Source organism: Hyla sarda, chromosome 1, assembly GCF_029499605.1.
Source record: "Hyla sarda isolate aHylSar1 chromosome 1, aHylSar1.hap1, whole genome shotgun sequence".
Lineage (NCBI taxonomy): Eukaryota > Metazoa > Chordata > Amphibia > Anura > Hylidae > Hyla > Hyla sarda.
In genome coordinates this window covers 438,893,653-438,912,568 of record NC_079189.1, presented here as the reverse complement: position 1 = coordinate 438,912,568, position 18,916 = coordinate 438,893,653, and the positions used below count along the sequence as shown (strand labels likewise).

General features: G+C 43.2%; 1 protein-coding gene across 1 annotated transcript in view; it reads right to left on the bottom strand.

Moving 5' to 3' along the window:
- LOC130283064 (septin-2A) overlaps positions 1-18,916 on the bottom strand; it is a 104,826-nt gene that overhangs the window by 58,175 nt on the left and 27,735 nt on the right. The window contains exons 2-5 of the mRNA XM_056532236.1: positions 13,319-13,370; positions 13,052-13,151; positions 4,961-5,047; positions 2,072-2,195 (exon numbers count right to left, since the gene is read on the bottom strand). Of these exons, the coding sequence (XP_056388211.1) occupies positions 2,072-2,195; positions 4,961-5,047; positions 13,052-13,151; positions 13,319-13,345 (338 nt within the window). The 5' untranslated portion in view covers positions 13,346-13,370. The remainder of the gene's footprint in view (positions 1-2,071; positions 2,196-4,960; positions 5,048-13,051; positions 13,152-13,318; positions 13,371-18,916) is intronic.

Here is an 18,916-nt window from a genome sequence, read left to right as displayed (position 1 = left end):
CGCTGATTGGAGGCTACTTCGCGCCTCTGAAGCGCTCCGACAGCCCTGTGGGCGGAGCTATAGACTGGCCGAGAAGAAGCTGTAATGGCGCCCGCTCCTTGTCCTGAGCCCACATGTCAGCCGCATATGCGCTCGGGGAAATAGAGCAGGCGGCCTATACGCCGGCAGAGACTGCCGGAGAAAGAGAAAGTAAGCCGGCGCTGAGAGCGCCCGGCTCGTACTAGCGCCACGGCTGTCAGCCGCCTATAAGGCGCTGCGGACACAGCCGCAAATAACCACACACACACACACACAGTGAAGTGCCCAATGTAAAACATAGATGACATGCCCCCTAAGGTGCCACTGCTCCCCCAGAATTAAAGTCCAGCCCCTGTATAAGTCAGCCCCATAACCTGAAAGGTGGGCCAAAAACAGGGGGTCTCCAGAGGTTGCAAGACCGTACCTAAGGAGAAAAGGGGGGAAAGTACTTACCTCAGTCAGAAGAACTTACCTAATGGAGTCTTCAGTGAAGTCTTCAGTCAGCTTTAGTTACCTGCATCACGCCTGGCTGCTATGCGCGAGCGAGGCGAGCAGGGAAATAGGGGGACCCGGACCCATGAGGTACCAACCCAGGCGCTGACCGTTGGCGAGGGGGGGTGAACAGCGCATATACGCAATGTCTGTGCCCCCTTACTCACAATGGGGAAACAGGGAACCGGAGTCCCTGAATCCCCACCTCAAAACAGGAAAGAAAAAGGAATAAAAAACTAACACGTCCCTGTACTAGGAAAACAAAAAAATCAGAAGACCTGGTCTGGAGAATTCCAGACCATGTCCATCTCCTTCAGACACTAAGCTTAAACTGATTAGCTCAGGGCCTGAAGGCGGGTATATCCTGCTGGGAGGAGCCGACCTTTTTTATTACCAGTGTCACACCTCCTAGAGACAGCAGCATACACCCACAGTCTGTGTCCCCCAATGGAGCCGATAGAGAAAACTGGAATACCCCTTTAACACCATTAAGAAAAACAAACTTTCACTAACCTCCTGCACTCCAGCAGTGGCTCCGGTACCTGGCTGCATTCCCCTTTCACTCAGAAATCGTGATCTTGGCAGTGTGACACTCCCGGCCCTAATCTACTGGTGCAATTTTGGAATTCCCCCTACTGGTCTGAAGTCTACTATTTTGTGACCCCCTGCTGTTGTGAGGTTGTTTATCATTAGAATAAATTATATTTAACTGTGGCTGGGTTCTACTAGGCACTATGGGGGTGGGATCCATAGCCCCACCCCATGTGGATTTTTTTGCTTTTTCATGGGCATGTTTTAATTGATTTCAGAGGGTTTCTGTGTATTGTGTATTAAGTGTAATTAATAAAGTATTGTATTATTCATTATTTGGTGTGTGCCATTTTGGAGTGTTTAATCTTTTCTTTTTTGAATTGTGGAACTTTTTAAACACTAGGACAGCACCCATTTGGTATTTATCTGGTTGAGCCTCCCAATTTTTTCTAGTTGGGTCTCCTGGCCCTGATGTCACTCCGGACCAGGGTGTCGCGATTTTACACAGCCAGGAACCGGAATCACCACTGGGGCACAGGAGGCAAGTGGAATTTTTTTTTATGCTGTTAACTGGCTAAAGTCCTGGAAAAAAAAAACTCCCACTGGATAACCTCTTTAAAATCTTGTTTTCTGCAGTAGCTGTCATAAAGAGGTATATCACTTTATTTAAAACCCATATTGTAGCTCTATCACTAGCCCCCTAGTCCACCCCACTGCATGTGTTTACTTTCACAGATGGCATGCTCTTCCTGTTCTGCAGATAATGTTCAGAACCTAGTGCATCTACTTACTGAGGACGATCACCGGACTTCATTACAGAGCAAGGAAGGCTTGTCATCACTTTTGCCCACAGACCGTTTAGTGTCTTAGCCCCATTCGCTTCAATGGGACCCCTAATATGACCAGTACTATAGACCAGTGGAAAACCCTTCGACAACATTAATATGCTGTAACATGGCCTTTGGCAAGACTATTCCTTGATGCATAACACAAAAAGAAACTTTTCACAGCAATCCTCCCCTTAACCTACCAATCTTGGCTGTTAATGGCATCCCCATAGCCTGGAGTATCTACAACAGTCAGGCGAAGCTTCACTCCACGTTCCTCAATCTCCACAGTTGATGCTTCAATCTGAACCGTTCTTTCAATTTTCTCTAGTAAATAAAAAGTTAAAAATCATTATAAAACATAATATTTTCGGAACTATATTACATTATCAACTTACATTCATATAAAAAATTATATTACATTATAAAGATCCTGAAACCTGTAATGTAGCGTTTCAAAGCTGCTTAAAGAGTATAAAATAGGCAAAGAAAAAGGACACGCAACTGTAATTAAAGAAGCACGCTGCAAGAATGTTTTTTTTTCTCCTCTTGCTATTAGAATGTTAAGAGTATATTGTCGTCATGCTTCCCTTCTTTACAGGTGAATCGGTTTCCCCAATATGACACTGGTTGTGGTCTCACTGCGATGAGAACCAAAAGTCACTTACTCAATGTAACAATGTATATATTGAAAAAGAAGTGTCTATTTAGGACTACACAACAAGACATGTGTAAATCAGTTAATCACTTTGAGAGCAGCAAGATTGGAACTGGCGTTGTACTGGGGTAACAAAGACACCCAGTAAGAAGGGTAGCAGGGTCGCCAGGAGGGGGGAGAACTTTTATACAGAATGCTTCTTTAAATTAATCAGTGCTTTTGCTTTTCAGTAAAGCTGTAGATGTGTCTTCATTATTCTTTGCTGTCAGATCTTGACAGGCTCTCTAGGTCCAAATCATGTATCCCCTTATATTATTAAGTTTGTTTAAGTACATAATTATTTGTTTAAGTATATAAACAAATATATTTGGTATTTAAAAGGGTTATTTGGGTATTATGCATTTGCTCAGACAGTGGGTAGCAAAGAAAAAAAAAAGCACAGCATACAATTACCATCTTTGTTCCTCCTCGCTCCCAAGCAACAGGACTATGCTTCCTACTGTGTGGCGCTTCTGCGTTTGGAGGCATAATCACTGGTCTGCTCAGCCAATCAGTGGCTGAGGCAGGACACCGATGCAGCCACTGATTGGATAAGCACATGTGACATCCCCTCCTTGAACCCTGAAGCTGCGCACAGCAGGGACCAGAGCTCTGTATAACTGGCATAGGAGCGAGGAAGGTAAAATTAGGTAGTGGGTTTTTGTTTTTACTCTACCCACTAGCAAGTGCAAAATGAGCTTGATGTATGAGTATGATGTAACATTAGTATCAAATGTTTATTTAACCCCTTAAGGACCGACCCATTTTTTACCTCTATGACCAGGCTCTTTTTTTTTTTTTTTTTTATTTGACATGTATCTCTTTAAATGGTAATTACTTTAGAACGCTTTTTCTGAGCAGAGCGATTCTGAGATTGTTTTTTTCGTGACATATTGTACTTTATATGACTGGTGCATTTTTGTTGACACATGCAGCATTTTTTCATTTTCTGACTTTTTTATGGTGTACACTGTGCGGTAAAAGTGATGTTATATTTATTCTGTGGGTCAGTACGATTATGGCGATAACCATTTTATATGGATTTCTATGTTCTTTTTCCTTTTCTGAGCAAAATTATTTTTCTGCCATTCATTTTCCAACAGCCGTAACTTTTTTATTTTTCGTTTGATGCCATTGAGTAAGGGCTTATTTTTTGCGGGATGAGCTGTACTTTTTATTGGTATCATTTTTGTGCTACCTTTTGATCTTATTTATTCCGCTATTTGTACAAAATTGGTGAATTTTGCGCTATTTTTTTATGTTTTTTTTTTACGGCGTTCACCGTGTGGGATAATTTACATTATAGTTTAATAGTACACATCATTACGGACGTGGCAATACCTATTATGTATATGATTTGTGTTTTTGATCTTTTTTGGTGATAATACACGGCTTTTATTGGGAAAGGGGCATTTTTTTATTTATTTTTTTATACTTCATACTTTTAATGAAGAACTTATTTAATTGTTTACACTTTTTACAGGTTATGCTATGCTGCAATACATTTGTACTGCAGTACAGTATAACCTGAAGAGCTGCACACACCACAGCCTGTGCGATCCAGCCTGTGGCTGGATCTCACAGGCTTTCGTAGCAGGAAGACTGGAGGTCATGATCTGACCTCCTGCTACCATAGCAACCAACGGCGACCCACGATTGTATCGCGGCGGCGCCGTTGGAGAACAGGGAGAGCGCTCCCCCTGTCAACACCATAGATGCCGTGATCAGGATTGATCACGGCATCTATGGGGTTAATACTGCCGGGACTGGCACGATCGTGGCTCCGGCAGCTGCGGCGGGACTCCGGCTGTGATTGACAGCCGGGTCCCGTCGCCGATCTCCTGCGCTGCCCGTGGCAGACGTTTCGGATGATGGGACGTATGCATCCCTCCTATAGCGGGAAGGGGTTAATTTAGACCCTGATTACATGGCACAAACAGGTTGAAAACCACCATACAGAGTATATTGCCAATGTTTATTATTCATTCGTGGACAAAATTGTAACTGAAAGAGAAAGGTGAACTTGGCAAAAGGCAGAGAACCCAGTGAAAGAGGTGAACATGGCAAAAAACTTTTAGGGTCTGTTCACACTACAGATTACCTGCTTGGAGCTATGCTTGAGCAGAATTCCGTTTGTGGAATTAGCACTTATTTCATGCAGAATTTATCAGAGGAAATAAGCATAAGAAAAATTGTAAAGTTAAAAAAGTAAATTCTGCCGCAGAATTCCACAGGATTAATAAACATGCTCATTCTTTTGGCGGAATCAGGATTGTGAAAATTACGAGTAAAATCAAGAGAGAGAAAAAAAAAAAAAAGAAGAAGAAGAGGATGCCAGAAATAAAAAGGACAGGTTCACCCAGCATCAAGGATTAAAACAAGTGTTAGAGAGTACCTGCTGCTCCAGGAATATACCGTTCAGGATACAGGTCAGTAAGGAACAAACTGTTGATCAAGGTAGATTTCCCCAATCCTGACTCCCCTGCAAACAGAGATATGTTCTCTTTATTACATATAGTACATATACCACAACATAAAACTTACAGAAATATCTAACAAAACAAATGTAAACATTTTCACAGGACCAAGCCATGCGGATCTTACCAATCTAGCATTTATTACTCGGCTCTGCGCGCCGGGAGACAAGCAGGCCTCTGCGCGCCGGGAGACAAGCAGGCCTCTGAGCGCCGGGAGACAAGCAGGCCTCTGCGCGCCGGGAGACAAGCAGGCCTCTGCGCGCCGGGAGACAAGCAGGCCTCTGCGCGCCGGGAGACAAGCAGGGCTCTGCGCGCCGGGAGACAAGCAGGGCTCTGCGCGCCGGGAGACAAGCAGGGCTCTGCGCGCCGGGAGACAAGCAGGGCTCTGCGCGCCGGGAGACAAGCAGGGCTCTGCACCCTGAGGACAAGCAGGGCCCCCCCCCCCCGACCAATCAAAACTTTTGATGTGTCTATGACACATAGGTGCTGACTTCTTTAGAATAATAATAGACCAAGGTAGTTGCTCCTGAACTTCCACCTCTGTCCACCACCCCATGTTTTACATAGCAATTTTTGTTAAGTTTAGCTGCCGTGTATAACCATAAATGTTTTTTTCATTAACAACCCTCACATTCTCAGCAGCAAAAAGTAATGACAGGAAGTTTTTTTAATGTGTTATTTTGACCTACAATGTGAATAGAACTGTTCTAATGTGCAACAACCTAGTGCTGGGCGGTATAACGGTTCAATTTTTCTGTACAATGAGTTTTTCCCTATACTGCAATACCGGTCGGGCCCCCCCCCCTTCGAATTAATGAATTATCAGCCGTAGTGGCTGTCCCCACATAGAGGAACTAATCATAAGTGACCCACGGGTGCTGCTCTGCTTCTTTAACACCCCCCGCACCGCAGCACTGCACTGTCCCCCACATCGGTGAACTAATCATATGTGACCCGTGGGCGCTGCAAACCCCTGTCCTCCTGTGAGCCGCCAGCGCTCCTTACATGACAGTGCACTCAGCCTATCATCGGCCGAGGTGGGACATCGCCGCGGCCGGTGATACGCTGACGGCTCTGTGACGTTCCCGTCCCCAGGAAGCAGCATGAAAATCACAGCAGAGAACAGTGAGGCCAATACCGGAGCAACGGGGGAACGTAGGAAGGTGAGTCAAAATGTATTTCGTTTATTTTTGCAGCCCGGGCACAGGAATATGTAAAATTCATCAATACAGATGTCCTTTATTAACCATTTCCAGCGCCACGGCACGCAACTCATTCATTTAAAGTGCCGACGGCTCACAGGAGGACGGGGGAGCAGTGCCCGCGGGTCACATATGATTAGTTCCCCAGCGTGGGGGGGGGAGGGAATACCGTTAAATACTGTGGAACTGCCATAACTTACAAAAAATACTGTGATATGCATTTCTGGTCATACCGCCCAGCACTACAACAACCTATGACTACTACACACATACCGAGTCCATAAAGGGGTACTCCGGCCCTAAGACATCTTTTCCCCTATCCAAAAGGATAGGGAATAAGATGTCTGATCGCGGGGGTCCCGCAATCTCTCATGCAGCACCCACCTGTCTCAGCTGCACGAAGCGATGATCGCACCGTGTCTGAGGACTCACGACCACGGGGCCGGAATATCATGACGTCATGACACGTATCCTTTGGATAGGGGATAAGATGTATTATGGCCGTAGTACCCCATTAAAGGGGTACTATCATGGAAAACTTTTTTTTTTTTTTTTTAAACAACTGGTGCCAGAAAGTTAAACAGATTTGTAAATCACTTCTATTAAAAAAATGCTCTCTGCTGACCTCTGCTGTCCATTTTAGGAACTGTCCAGAAAAGCATATGTTTGCTATGGGGATTTTCTCCAGTTCCGAAAATGGACAGCAAAGGTCAGCAGAGAGCACTGTGGTCAGGACATCACAGGAAATGCATTTCTTTTTTGGATTTCTCTTTAGTATACAGCCCCTAAAAAGTACTGGAAGGATTAAGATTTTTTAATAGAAGTGATTTACAAATCTGTTTAACTTTCTGGCACCAGTTGATTTAAAAAAAAAAAAAAAGTTTTCCACGCACGGTAGTACCCCTTTAACCCCTTAAGGACGCAGGACGTAAATGTACGTCCTGGTGAGGTGGTACTTAACGCACCAGGACGTACATTTACGTCCTAAGCATAACCGCGGGCATCGGAGCGATGCCCGTGTCATGCGCGGCTGATCCCGGCTGCTAATCGCAGCCAGGGACCCGCCGGCAATGGCCGACGCCCGCGATCTCGCGGGCGTCCGCCATTAACCCCTCAGGTGCCGGGATCAATACAGATCCCGGCATCTGCGGCGGTTCGCGATTTAAATGAACGATCGGATCGCCCGCAGCGCTGCTGCGGGGATCCGATCATTCATGACGCCGCACGGAGGTCCCCTCTCCTTCCTCCGTGCGGCTCCCGGCGTCTCCTGCTCTGGTCTGTGATCGAGCAGACCAGAGCAGGAGATGACCGATAATACTGATCTGTTCTATGTCCTATACATAGAACAGATCAGTATTAGCAATCATGGTATTGCTATGAATAGTCCCCTATGGGGACTATTCAAGTGTAAAAAAAAATGTAAAAAAATGTAAAAGTAAAAGTAAAAAAAAAGTGAAAAATCCCCTCCCTCAATAAAAAAGTAAAACGTCCGTTTTTTCCTATTTTACCCCCAAAAAGCGTAAAAAACATTTTTTATAGACATATTTGGTATCGCCGCGTGCGTAAATGTCCGAACTATTAAAATAAAATGTTAATGATCCCGTACGGTGAACGGAGTGAATGAAAAAAAATAAAAAAAAGTCCAAAATTCCTACTTTTTTAATACATTTTATTAAAAAAAAATTATAAAAAATGTATTAAAAGTTTTTTATATGCAAATGTGGTATCAAAAAAAAGTACAGATCATGGCGCAAAAAATGAGCCCCCATACCGCCACTTATAGGGAAAAATAAAAAAGTTAGAGGTCATCAAAATAAAGGGATTATAAACGTACTAATTTGGTTAAAAAGTTTGTGATTTTTTTTAAGCACAACAATAATTTAAAAGTATGTAATAATGGGTATCATTTTAATCGTATTGACCCTCAGAATAAAGAACACACGTCACTTTTACCATAAATTGTACGGCGTGAAAACGAAACCTTCCAAAATTAGCAAAATTGCGTTTTTCGTTTTAATTTCCCCACAAAAATAGTGTTTTTTGGTTGCGCCATACATTTTATGATATAATGAGTGATGTCATTACAAAGGACAACTGGTCGCGCAAAAAACAAGCCCTCATACTAGTCTGTGGATGAAAATATAAAAGAGTTATGATTTTTAGAAGGCGAGGAGGAAAAAATGAAAACATAAAAATTAAATTGTCTGAGTCCTTAACCCCTTAAGGACACATGACGTTCTCATACGTCTCCATTTCCGAGTCCTTAAGGACACATGACGTATGAGAACGTCATGTGTTTTACCGGTTTAGTTAGTATGTCTTTTTTCGACCATACTAACTATGTAACTATGTAACTATGTAACCATCTGGAGCGGAGCCGGTCCCCGATGCCTGCTGAAATCGTTCAGCAGGCATCGGGGCATATCGCCCAGGGGGGTCATTATGACCCCCCATGTCGGCGATGGCCGCAGATCGCTGGACAATTCAGTCCAGCGATCTGCGGCGGATTCCGGGTCAATCGGGTCTCCAGTGACCCGGTGACCCGGAATTATTGGCTGATCGGGGCCGTCAGAGACGGCCCCGAACAGCCATAGCCAGCAGGGGTGAGGTGGCACTGGTGCCACCTCACGATCGCCCTGATTCGTCGGCCGGATTACCGGCCGACCAATCAGGGCGCCTGCTGCGGGTGTCACTCCCGCAACCCGCTCCGCCCCTCTTCCGGAGGACGTGAGCTAGTGCGGGACGTGCACCCCGGGTGCTGGGGACCCCGATCCCCGGCGCCCCTGTTGGGATCGGGGCCCCAGAAGCAGCGGCGGCGGCGGAGACGACGAGGGACTGACCTGTGCGGCTGGATCGTTGGAGGTGAGTGACAGCCTCCTGCTGTTGCTTAGCAACAGCTCCCAGCATGCAAAAAGGGCATGCTGGGAGCTGTAGTTATGCAACAGCAGGAGGCAGACCACCACAACTCCCAGCATGCCCTTATGGGCATGCTGGGACTTGTAGTTTTGCAACAGCTGGAGGCACATTCTTTCTATGGAAAAGTGTACCTTCAGCTGTTGTGTAACTACAACTCCCAGCTTGCACAATCAGCTAAAGTGCATGCTGGGAGTTGTAGTAGTGCATCTGGTGGTTGCATAACTACAACTCCCAGCATGCCCGTTGGCTGTCGGTGACTGCTGAGAGTTGTAGTTTTGCAACAGCTGAAGGCACACTGAGTTAAGTAGTAAACCAGTGTGTCTCCAGCTATTGCATAACTACAATCCCCAGCATCCCCAGCCAAAGTAGTATGCCTCCAGCTGTTGCATAACTACAACACCCAGCATGCCCTTCCGCTGTCCGTACATGCTGGGGGTTGTAGCTTTTGCAACAGCTGAAGGCACACTGGTTGCAAAACACTGAGTTTGTTACCAAACTCGGTGTTTCACAACCAGTGTGCCTCCAGCTGTTGCAAAACTACAACTCCCAGCATGCACTGATAGACCGTACATGCTGGGAGTTGTAGTTTTGCAACAGCTGGATGTTCCCCCCCCAATGTGAACGTACAGGGTACACTCACATGGGCGGAGGATTACGGTTAGTATCCGGCTGCAAGTTTGAGGTGCGGCAAAATTTCTGCAGCAGCTCAAACTGCCAGCGAGAAACTACTGTGAACCCCCCGCCCGTGTGACTGTACCCTAAAAACACTACACTACACTAACACACAATAAAATAAAAAAGTAAAAAACACTACATATACACATACCCCTACACAGCCCCCCTCCCCTCCCCAATAAAAATGAAAATGTCTGGTACGCCACTGTTTCCAAAACGGAGCCTCCAGCGGTTGCAAAACTACAACTCCCAGCATGCACTGATAGACCGTACATGCTGGGAGTTGTAGTTTTGCAACAGCTGGATGTTCCCCCCCCCCCCCAATGTGAACGTACAGGGTACACTCACATGGGCGGAGGATTACAGTAAGTATCCGGCTGCAAGTTTGAGCTGCGTCAAATTTTCTGCTGTAGCTCAAACTGCCAGCGAGAAACTACTGTGAACCCCCGCCCGTGCGACTGTACCCTAAAAACACTACACTACACTAACACAAAATAAAATAAAAAGTAAAAAACACTACATATACACATACCCCTATACAACCCCCCTCCCCAATAAAAATGAAAAACGTCTGGTACGCCACTGTTTCCAAAACGGAGCCTCCAGCTGTTGCAAAACAACTACTCCCAGTATTGCCAGATAGCCATTGACTGTCCAGGCATGCTGGGAGTTTTACAACAGCTAGAGGCACCCTGTTTGGGAATCACTGGCGTAGAATACCCCTATGTCCACCCCTATGCAAGTCCCTAATTTAGGCCTCAAATGCACATGGCGCTCTCACTTTGGAGCCCTGTCGTATTTCAAGGCAACAGTTTAGGGCCACATATGGGGTATCGCCGTACTCGGGAGAAATTGGGCTTCAAATTTTGGGGGGTATTTTCTGCTATTACCCTTTTAAAAAATGTAAAATTTTTGGGAAAACAAGCATTTTAGGTAAAAAAAATATATATTTTTTTACATATGCAAAAGTCGTGAAACACCTGTAGGGTATTAAGGTTCAAATTACCCCTTGTTACGTTCCCCAAGGGGTCTAGTTTCCAAAATGGTATGCCATGTGGTTTTTGTTTGCTGTCCTGGCACCATAGGGGGTTCCTAAATGCGGCATGCACCCAGAGCAAAATTCGCTTTCAAAAAGCCAAATGTGACTCCTTCTCTTCTGAGACCTGTAGTGCGCCAGCAGAGCACTTTTCACACCCATATGGGGTGTTTTCTGAATCGGGAGAAATTGGGCTTCAAATTTTGGGGGGTATTTTCTGCTATTACCCTTTTTAAAATTGTAAAAATTTTGGGAAACCAAGCATTTTAGGTAAAAAAAATATATATTTTTTTACATATGCAAAAGTCGTGAAACACCTGTAGGGTATTAAGGTTCACATTACCCCTTGTTACGTTCCCCGAGGGGTCTAGTTTCCAAAATGGTATGCCATGTGTTTTTTTTTGCTGTTCTGGCACCATAGGGGCTTCCTAAATGCGGCATGCCCCCAGAGCAAAATTTGCTTTCAAAAAGCCAAATGTTACTCCTTCTCTTCTGAGACCTGTAGTGCGCCAGCAGAGCACTTTTCACCCCCATATGGGGTGTTTTCTGAATCGGGAGAAATTGGGCTTCAAATTTTGGGGGGTATTTTCCGCTATTACCCTTTTTAAAAATGTAAACATTTTGGGAAAACAAGCATTTTAGGTAAAAAAAAAATTTTTTTTTTACATATGCAAAAGTCGTGAAACACCTGTAGGGCATTAAGGTTCACGTTACACCTTGTTACGTTCCCCGAGGGGTCTAGTTTCCAAAATGGTATGCCATGTGTTTTTTTTTGCTGTTCTGGCACCATAGGGGCTTCCTAAATGCGGCATGCCCCCAGAGCAAAATTTGCTTTCAAAAAGCCAAATGTGACTCCTTCTCTTCTGAGACCTGTAGTGCACCAGCAGAGCACTTTTCACCCCCATGCGAGGTGTTTTCTGTATCGAGAGAAATTGGGCTTCAAATTTTGGGGGGTATTTTCTGCTATTACCCTTTTTAAAAATGTTAAATTTTTGGGAAACCAAGCATTTTAGGTAAAAAAAATATATATTTTTTTTACATATGCAAAAGTCGTGAATCACCTGTGGGGTATTAGGGTTCACTTTACCCCTTGTTACGTTCCCTGAGGGGTCTAGTTTCCAAAATGGTATGCCATGTGTTTTTTTTTGCTGTCCTGGCACCATAGGGGCTTCCTAAATGCAGCATGCCCCCCAAAAACCATTTGTCGCTCCTTCCCTTCTGAGCCCTCTACTGCGCCCGCCGAACAATTAACATAGACATATGAGGTATGTGCTTACTCGAGAGAAATTGGGTTTCAAATACAAGTAAAAATTTTCTCCTTTTTATCCCTTGCAAAAATTCAAAAATTGGGTCTACTAGAACATGCGAGTGTAAAAAATGAAGATTTTGAATTTTCTCCTTCACTTTGCTGCTATTCCTGTGAAACACCTAAAGGGTTAATACACTTACTGAATGTTTTTTTTGAATACTTTAGGGGGTGTAGTTTTTATAATGGGGTCTTTTATGGGGTATTTCTAATATGAAGACCCTTCAAATCCACTTCAAAACTGAACTGGTCCCTGAAAAATAGTGAGTTTGAAAATTTTGTGAAAAATGTCAAAATTGCTACTGAACTTTGAAGCCCTATGGTGTCTTCCAAAAGTAAAAACTCATAAATTTTATGATGCAAACATAAAGTAGACATATTGTATATGTGAACCCAAAAAAAATATATTTTGAATATCCATTTTCCTTACAAGCAGAGAGCTTCAAAGTTAGAAAAATGCAAAATTTTCATTTTTTTCATCAAATTTTGGGATTTTTCACCAAGAAAGGATGCAAGTTACCATTAAATTTTACCACTAAGTTAAAGTAGAATATGTCACGAAAAAACAATCTCGGAATCAGAATGATAACTAAAAGCATTCCAGAGTTATTAATGTTTAAAGTGACAGTGGTCAGAATTGCAAAAAACGCTCCGGTCCTTAAGGTATAAAATGGCCTGGTCCTTAAGGGGTTAAGGCCAAAATGGGCTGAGTCCTTAAGGGGTTAAATAAGGCATCCTTGGGAAAGGTTAAAATGCTGCTAAAAAGAGGCAGGTTGGGTACAGAACAATCTGAAATGTCAATGATTCAGTCAGAAATTCCACGTGGGAGGAAAGTGACAAAAAACTGTAAGGAAAAATAAGTCAGACAACTTACCAACCACCATAAGGGTGAATTCAAAACCTTTCTTTACAGACTTCCTGTGAACCTGGTTGGGCAGGTTAGCAAATCCGACATAGCCAGCAGAGTCTGAAAACTAAAGTAACATGTGAAGTAACATTATTACATGTAAGGTCTGTATGCTGACACTAGCTGTCAATAAAAAGGAATACACTATTAGGGTTTGCTAAATACAAAAGACCATGACAAGACAAGTGAATGGAAAAGCTGCGAGTCTATGTCTTTTAATATCACATAACATACCTTGACCTTCTCTCCAGTTTGAGACATACTGTATTACTTTGAAGTATAGGTCCTAGAAACAAACAAACAGCACATGTTTTAGGAGTATGATCAAGACACTTCAATACAGTTGTAAAGAAAACTAAGTGAATCCTTTAGAATTATCTGGATTTCTACACTGATTACTAAGAAAACGTGACCTGATTGTTATCTAAGTTACAATTTTAGACAAACACAATCTACAAAAACTGCACTCAAACAGCTGAACATTTCGGGGACCTTCATCATTGCATTTGAGCGTTTTTGGTGTCTATATTTGGTGCAGTTCAGGCGCGGTATGGGTTTTGTTTTTTTTGCGACTTTTCAAATAGACATTCTTCACAATGTTGCCTTGCAGTACATTATTTATCCTTTTCACTATGCAGTGGTCATGTATTTAGCAACTGCTACTTTTTTCAAAAGTCATAAATTGTTGAGCAAAAACTTCCAAAATGTTGTAAAAATACACCAGACCTGGCTTAGCTTTTTTTGTGTATGTGTAGAAAAGTGACAAATTTTGGCACAGCAGGATAAAAAAAAAAAGTCACAAAATTTTTAGCAACGGATAAGCTAAAGCAATTCCAGGAAATGTGTATCCGCACAAATTTTTTTCTTATGCTCTACGCATATTTAGTACTTGCACCTACACATTACAAGTACACAAAAAAGGTGTAAATAATGCTTCAACTACACTTACAATGATAATTGTTCCCCATCATGTCTTTTACTGAGAAAACTGTCTAAACATCCATATTGTAGGGAGAAAAGGGAAGTGAATTTGGTACATGTCCTCCGAGGTGGTGTATAATTGCGCAAGAAAATTAGTAAATTTGATTCTACAGTAGAAAGTGCTCTATGGTAAACTTAACCGTAGACAAGGGGATGAAAAACTCTAAATTTGCGCAAAAAAAAGATGCAAAAAAAAAAAAACACTTGCGCAAATTAAAATAAATAGACACAAAACAGCTCTATATACAATGATAAATTCCCCTCAATCTGCTTAAATAAAAAACATAATGGTATAGAAGTATAACTGTGTGTTTATTAGTTTACTTAGATTGTCTTTGTCTATAAATGTCCCCTTGATAACAATCAGACCACATTTTAATAGAGATCAATGCTGAAATCCAGGTAAAACTGTATATACAATCATGACCGTAAATGTTGACACCCCTGAATTTTTTCAAGAAAATGAAGTATTTCTCACAAAAAAAGGATTGCAGTAACACGTGTTTTGCTATACATATGTTTATTCCCTTTGTGTGTATTGGAACTAAACAAAAAAGGGAGGAAAAAAGCTAATTGGACATAATGTCACATCAAACTCCAAAAATGGGCTGAACAAAATTATTGGCACCCTTTCAAAATTGTGGAAAAATAAGATTGTTTCAAGCATGTGATGCTCCTTTAAACCTGAAAGCAGATAAAAAGGAGAGAAGTTCACTTAGTCTTTGCATTGTGTGTCTGCGTGTGCCACACTAAGCATGGACAACAGAAAGAGGAGAAGAGAACTGTCTGAGGACTTGAGAACCAAAATTGCGGAAAAATATCAACAATCTCCAGAGATCTAGATTTGCCTTTGTCCACAGTGGGCAACATTATGGCATGGCACTGTAGCTAATTTCCCTGGGCGTGGACAGAAGAGAAAAATTGATGAAAGGTGTCAACGCAGGATAGTCCGGATGGTGGATAAGCAGCCCCAAACAAGTTCCAAAGATGTCCTACAGGTTCAGGGAGCAGTGTCCGCGCAAACTATCCATCAACATTTAAATGAAATGAAACGCTATGGCAGGAGACCCAGGAGGACCCCACTGCTGACACAGACATAAAAAAGCAAGACTACATTTCAACAAAATTAACTTGAGTAAGACAAAATCCTTCTAGGAAAATGTCTTGTGGACATATGAGACCAAGAAAGAGCTTTTTGGTAAAAAGCACATCATTCTACTGTTTACAGAAAATGGAATGAGGCCTACAAAGAAAATAACACAGTACCTACAGTGAAATATGGTGGAGGTTCAATGATGTTTTGGGGATGTTTTGCTGCCTCTGGCACTGGGTGCCTTGAACGTGTGCAAGGCATCAAGAAATCTGAGGATTACCAGTGGATTTTGGGTCGCACTATACAGCCCAGTGTCAGAAAGCTGGGTTTGCTTCCTAGATCTTGGGTCTTCCAGCAAGACAATGACCCCAAACATACATCAAAAAGCACCCAGAAATGGATGGCAACAAAGCACTGGAGAGTTCTGAAGTGTCCAGCAATGAGTCCAGATCTAAATCCCATTGAACACCTGTGGAGAGATCTTAAAATTTATGTTGGGAAAAGAGAGACCTGGAGCAGTTTGCAAAGGAAAAGTGTTCCAACATTCCGGTTGAGAGGTGCAAGAAGCTTATTGATGGTTATAGGAAGCGACTGATTTCAGTTATTTTTCCAAAGGGTGTGCAACCAAATATTAAGTTATGGGTGACAATAATTTTGTCCAGACCATTTTTGGAGTTTGGTGTGACATTATGTCCAATTTGCTTTTTTCCCCCCTCCTTTTCTGGTTTAGATCCAATACACAGAAAAGGGAATAAACATGTGTATAGCAAAACATGTGTTACTGCATAAAATTTCTTGAACAATTTCAGGGGTGCCAACATTTACGGTCATGACTGTATATTTTTAAAGCCACAATATCAACACAACAGTTGGTGTTCTGCAAGCACATTGTTGATATTGTTTGCAGGCAAAAATATGCAAGTAACATCAAAGAACCTCATTTAGCATATAAGCTCATAGGCTTCTTAAGAATGCTCATTAATCCAGATCATTGCCTAGATGTCTTCAATCTGGCCTCTGCTTTCATGCCTTTTTATAGTCTTAGGCTCCTTTCACACTATCAGTATTCATCCGTTATTAAACATCCATTTTCTGTGTAAAAACGGATGTATAATTGATTATAGAAGCGCTGTGGGGGCCAGACATATGGATATATGTCTGACCCCTGCAGCGCATCTATATACAGATGTTGCTGCAACGCTATGAATGACAAGTATTCTTTGAGCAGCGCATCGTGCCGGCCAGATGCGCTGCTGTAGAATACTTTTCATTCAGAGCGGTGTCGGGGGAACACATAAATGCGCTGCTGGAGGAACATATATAAATGCGCTGCGGGGTGAAAGATATATAGAAGCACTGTGGGGGCCAGACATATACCCTCCCCCCAAGCGATTCTATATATCTTTCCCCACCGCAGCGCTTCAATTTGAAAAAAACGCTGGTAGCCCTGAATGGCTCCTCAGCCATTCAGGGCTCCCCGGAGGGGAATTTAAAAATTGTAAAGAGGGGGGGGGGGGGGGGGGGGGGGAGAGGTGCATATAAAACTTAGCTTTTAATAATTTATATTAAGAGAAAATATGCATGTGATGCAGTAATGTTGTTTGTAGCACTCTGATGAAAAGTGCACAAACCATATGAACGCCAGATATTATCTGCTAAAATGTAACAGATGGGGAGATAGCTCCCACAATATATAGATAATGTCCACAACAGTACATAGATGCCCGTCCACGGCTATCTATGTTCAAAACAACCACAATGCCCTACGCCTTTCGGCACACTGTAACATGTGACCTCCTCAGGGGCTAAACAAGTGGTACATATCTCACAATAGTAAACAATAAAAGTAGATGAGCCACCAGGCATTGGGGCTCAAAAGATGGAGTACTTCCTTAACCCAAGAGTCCACCTGCAAATAAACACAAAGAAAAATACCGTTCAGTATGCCATGTCCTGGCTGCACGGTGCCTGTAACAAATATATGCATGCACTCACGGTTCTATCAGAAGTATAGTGCGACACCTGTAAAAAAAGGAAAGAAAGCGCTGTTTGTTCTGGCTATCTCCTAAGTCACGGTGTACTTGCCTGCAAGCAAAAGGAATAACACTCACGGTTGCGGCGTCCTTAATACGGATAGAAAGCTCCAGAGACATACGTTACCCGCAGTGGCGTGGAAGCCGAACTGTTAGCCGGCTGCTCACACATGTCTCCTGAGCGGACGGCGTCTGACGCCTTATCCGCTTCCGAGGCTGTTGGTGGAGACTCCGCCCAGACGCCATCTCCATACCAACGCCGAAGCAGGAGGGCGTCAACCCAGTCTCGCGAGGAGGTAAGCGGAGGAATATTAACCCTAACCGCCCTGTGGATAAGGAGGGACACTGTGAGTCAAACGGTAAATTGACTCACAGAATCAATACAGCTTTATTGGCTAAATCCGGATCACGCCCTAAGGACTAAGCTAATGGGGCAGTAGTGTGCACATGAATAACTCGGTGTAACGAAATATTAAATTAAGTATAACAAGTGACATCTAGAGCAGGACTTGGTCCCCTATTGCCCCAGACCAAATGGGACCAAAGAAAGAAGCGTAGAATTGGCACAGACCAGGGAGAAACACCGGGAAGGTATATTTATTAAATAATATTACGGAGGCTACACGTGAACAGCCATTAATATATATTTTAACTAAAACAATATGATCGACAGCTATTTACTAACAAGATCATATTATTTATTGTAATATATTAGATATATCACAAAGTATACCGCCGGGGAGGATGGGGCGCAACCCTGATGGGGGGGAGGGGAGATAAAAGCAGGGGCCTAGTGAACCTATGTAGTCCTATTAGACCCTGTCTCTAGTCCCTGAGCCTAGGCGGGGTGGCCGCCCTAATAAGGGCGGTCCCGCACTGGAACCTAGTCTCCTCGTCCCTTCTACTCCCTATTTAGGGGGTGTGCTAACTCATGGGCTGACTACAGCCCCCCCTGACTACTAATGGCTGTTCACGTGTAGCCTCCGTAATATTATTTAATAAATATACCTTCCAGGTGTTTCTCCCTGGTCTGTGCCAACTCTACGCTTCTTACTTTGGTCCCATTTGGTCTGGGGCAATAGGGGACCAAGTCCTGCTCTAGATGTCACTTGTATACTTAATTTAATATTTCGTTACACCGAGTTATTCATGTGCACACTACTGCCCATTAGCTTAGTCCTTAGGGCGCGATCCGGATTTAGCCAATAAAGCACATACACCGCGACTTAGAAGATAGCCAGAACAAACTGCGTTTTCTTCTCTTTTTTCACAGGTGTCGCACTATACTTCTGATAGAACCGTGAGTGCATGCATATATTTGTTACAGGCACCGTGCAGCCAGGACATGGCATACTGAACGGTATTTTTCTTTATGTGTTTATTTGCAGGTGGACTCGGTCTATTGGGTTAAGGAAGTACTCATCTTTTGAGCCCCAATGCCTGGTGGCTCATATACTTTTATTGTTTACTATTGTGAGATATGTACCACTTGTTTAGCCTCTGAGGAGGTCACATGTTACAGTGTGCCAAAACGCGTAGGGCATTGTGGTTGTTTTGAACATAGATAGCCGTGGACGGGCATCTATGTACTGTTGTGGACATTATCTATATATTGTGGGAGCTATCTCCCCATCTGTTACATTTTAGCAGATAATATCTGGCGTTCATATGGTTTGTGCACTTTTCATCAGAGTGCTACAAACAACATTACTGCATCACATGCAT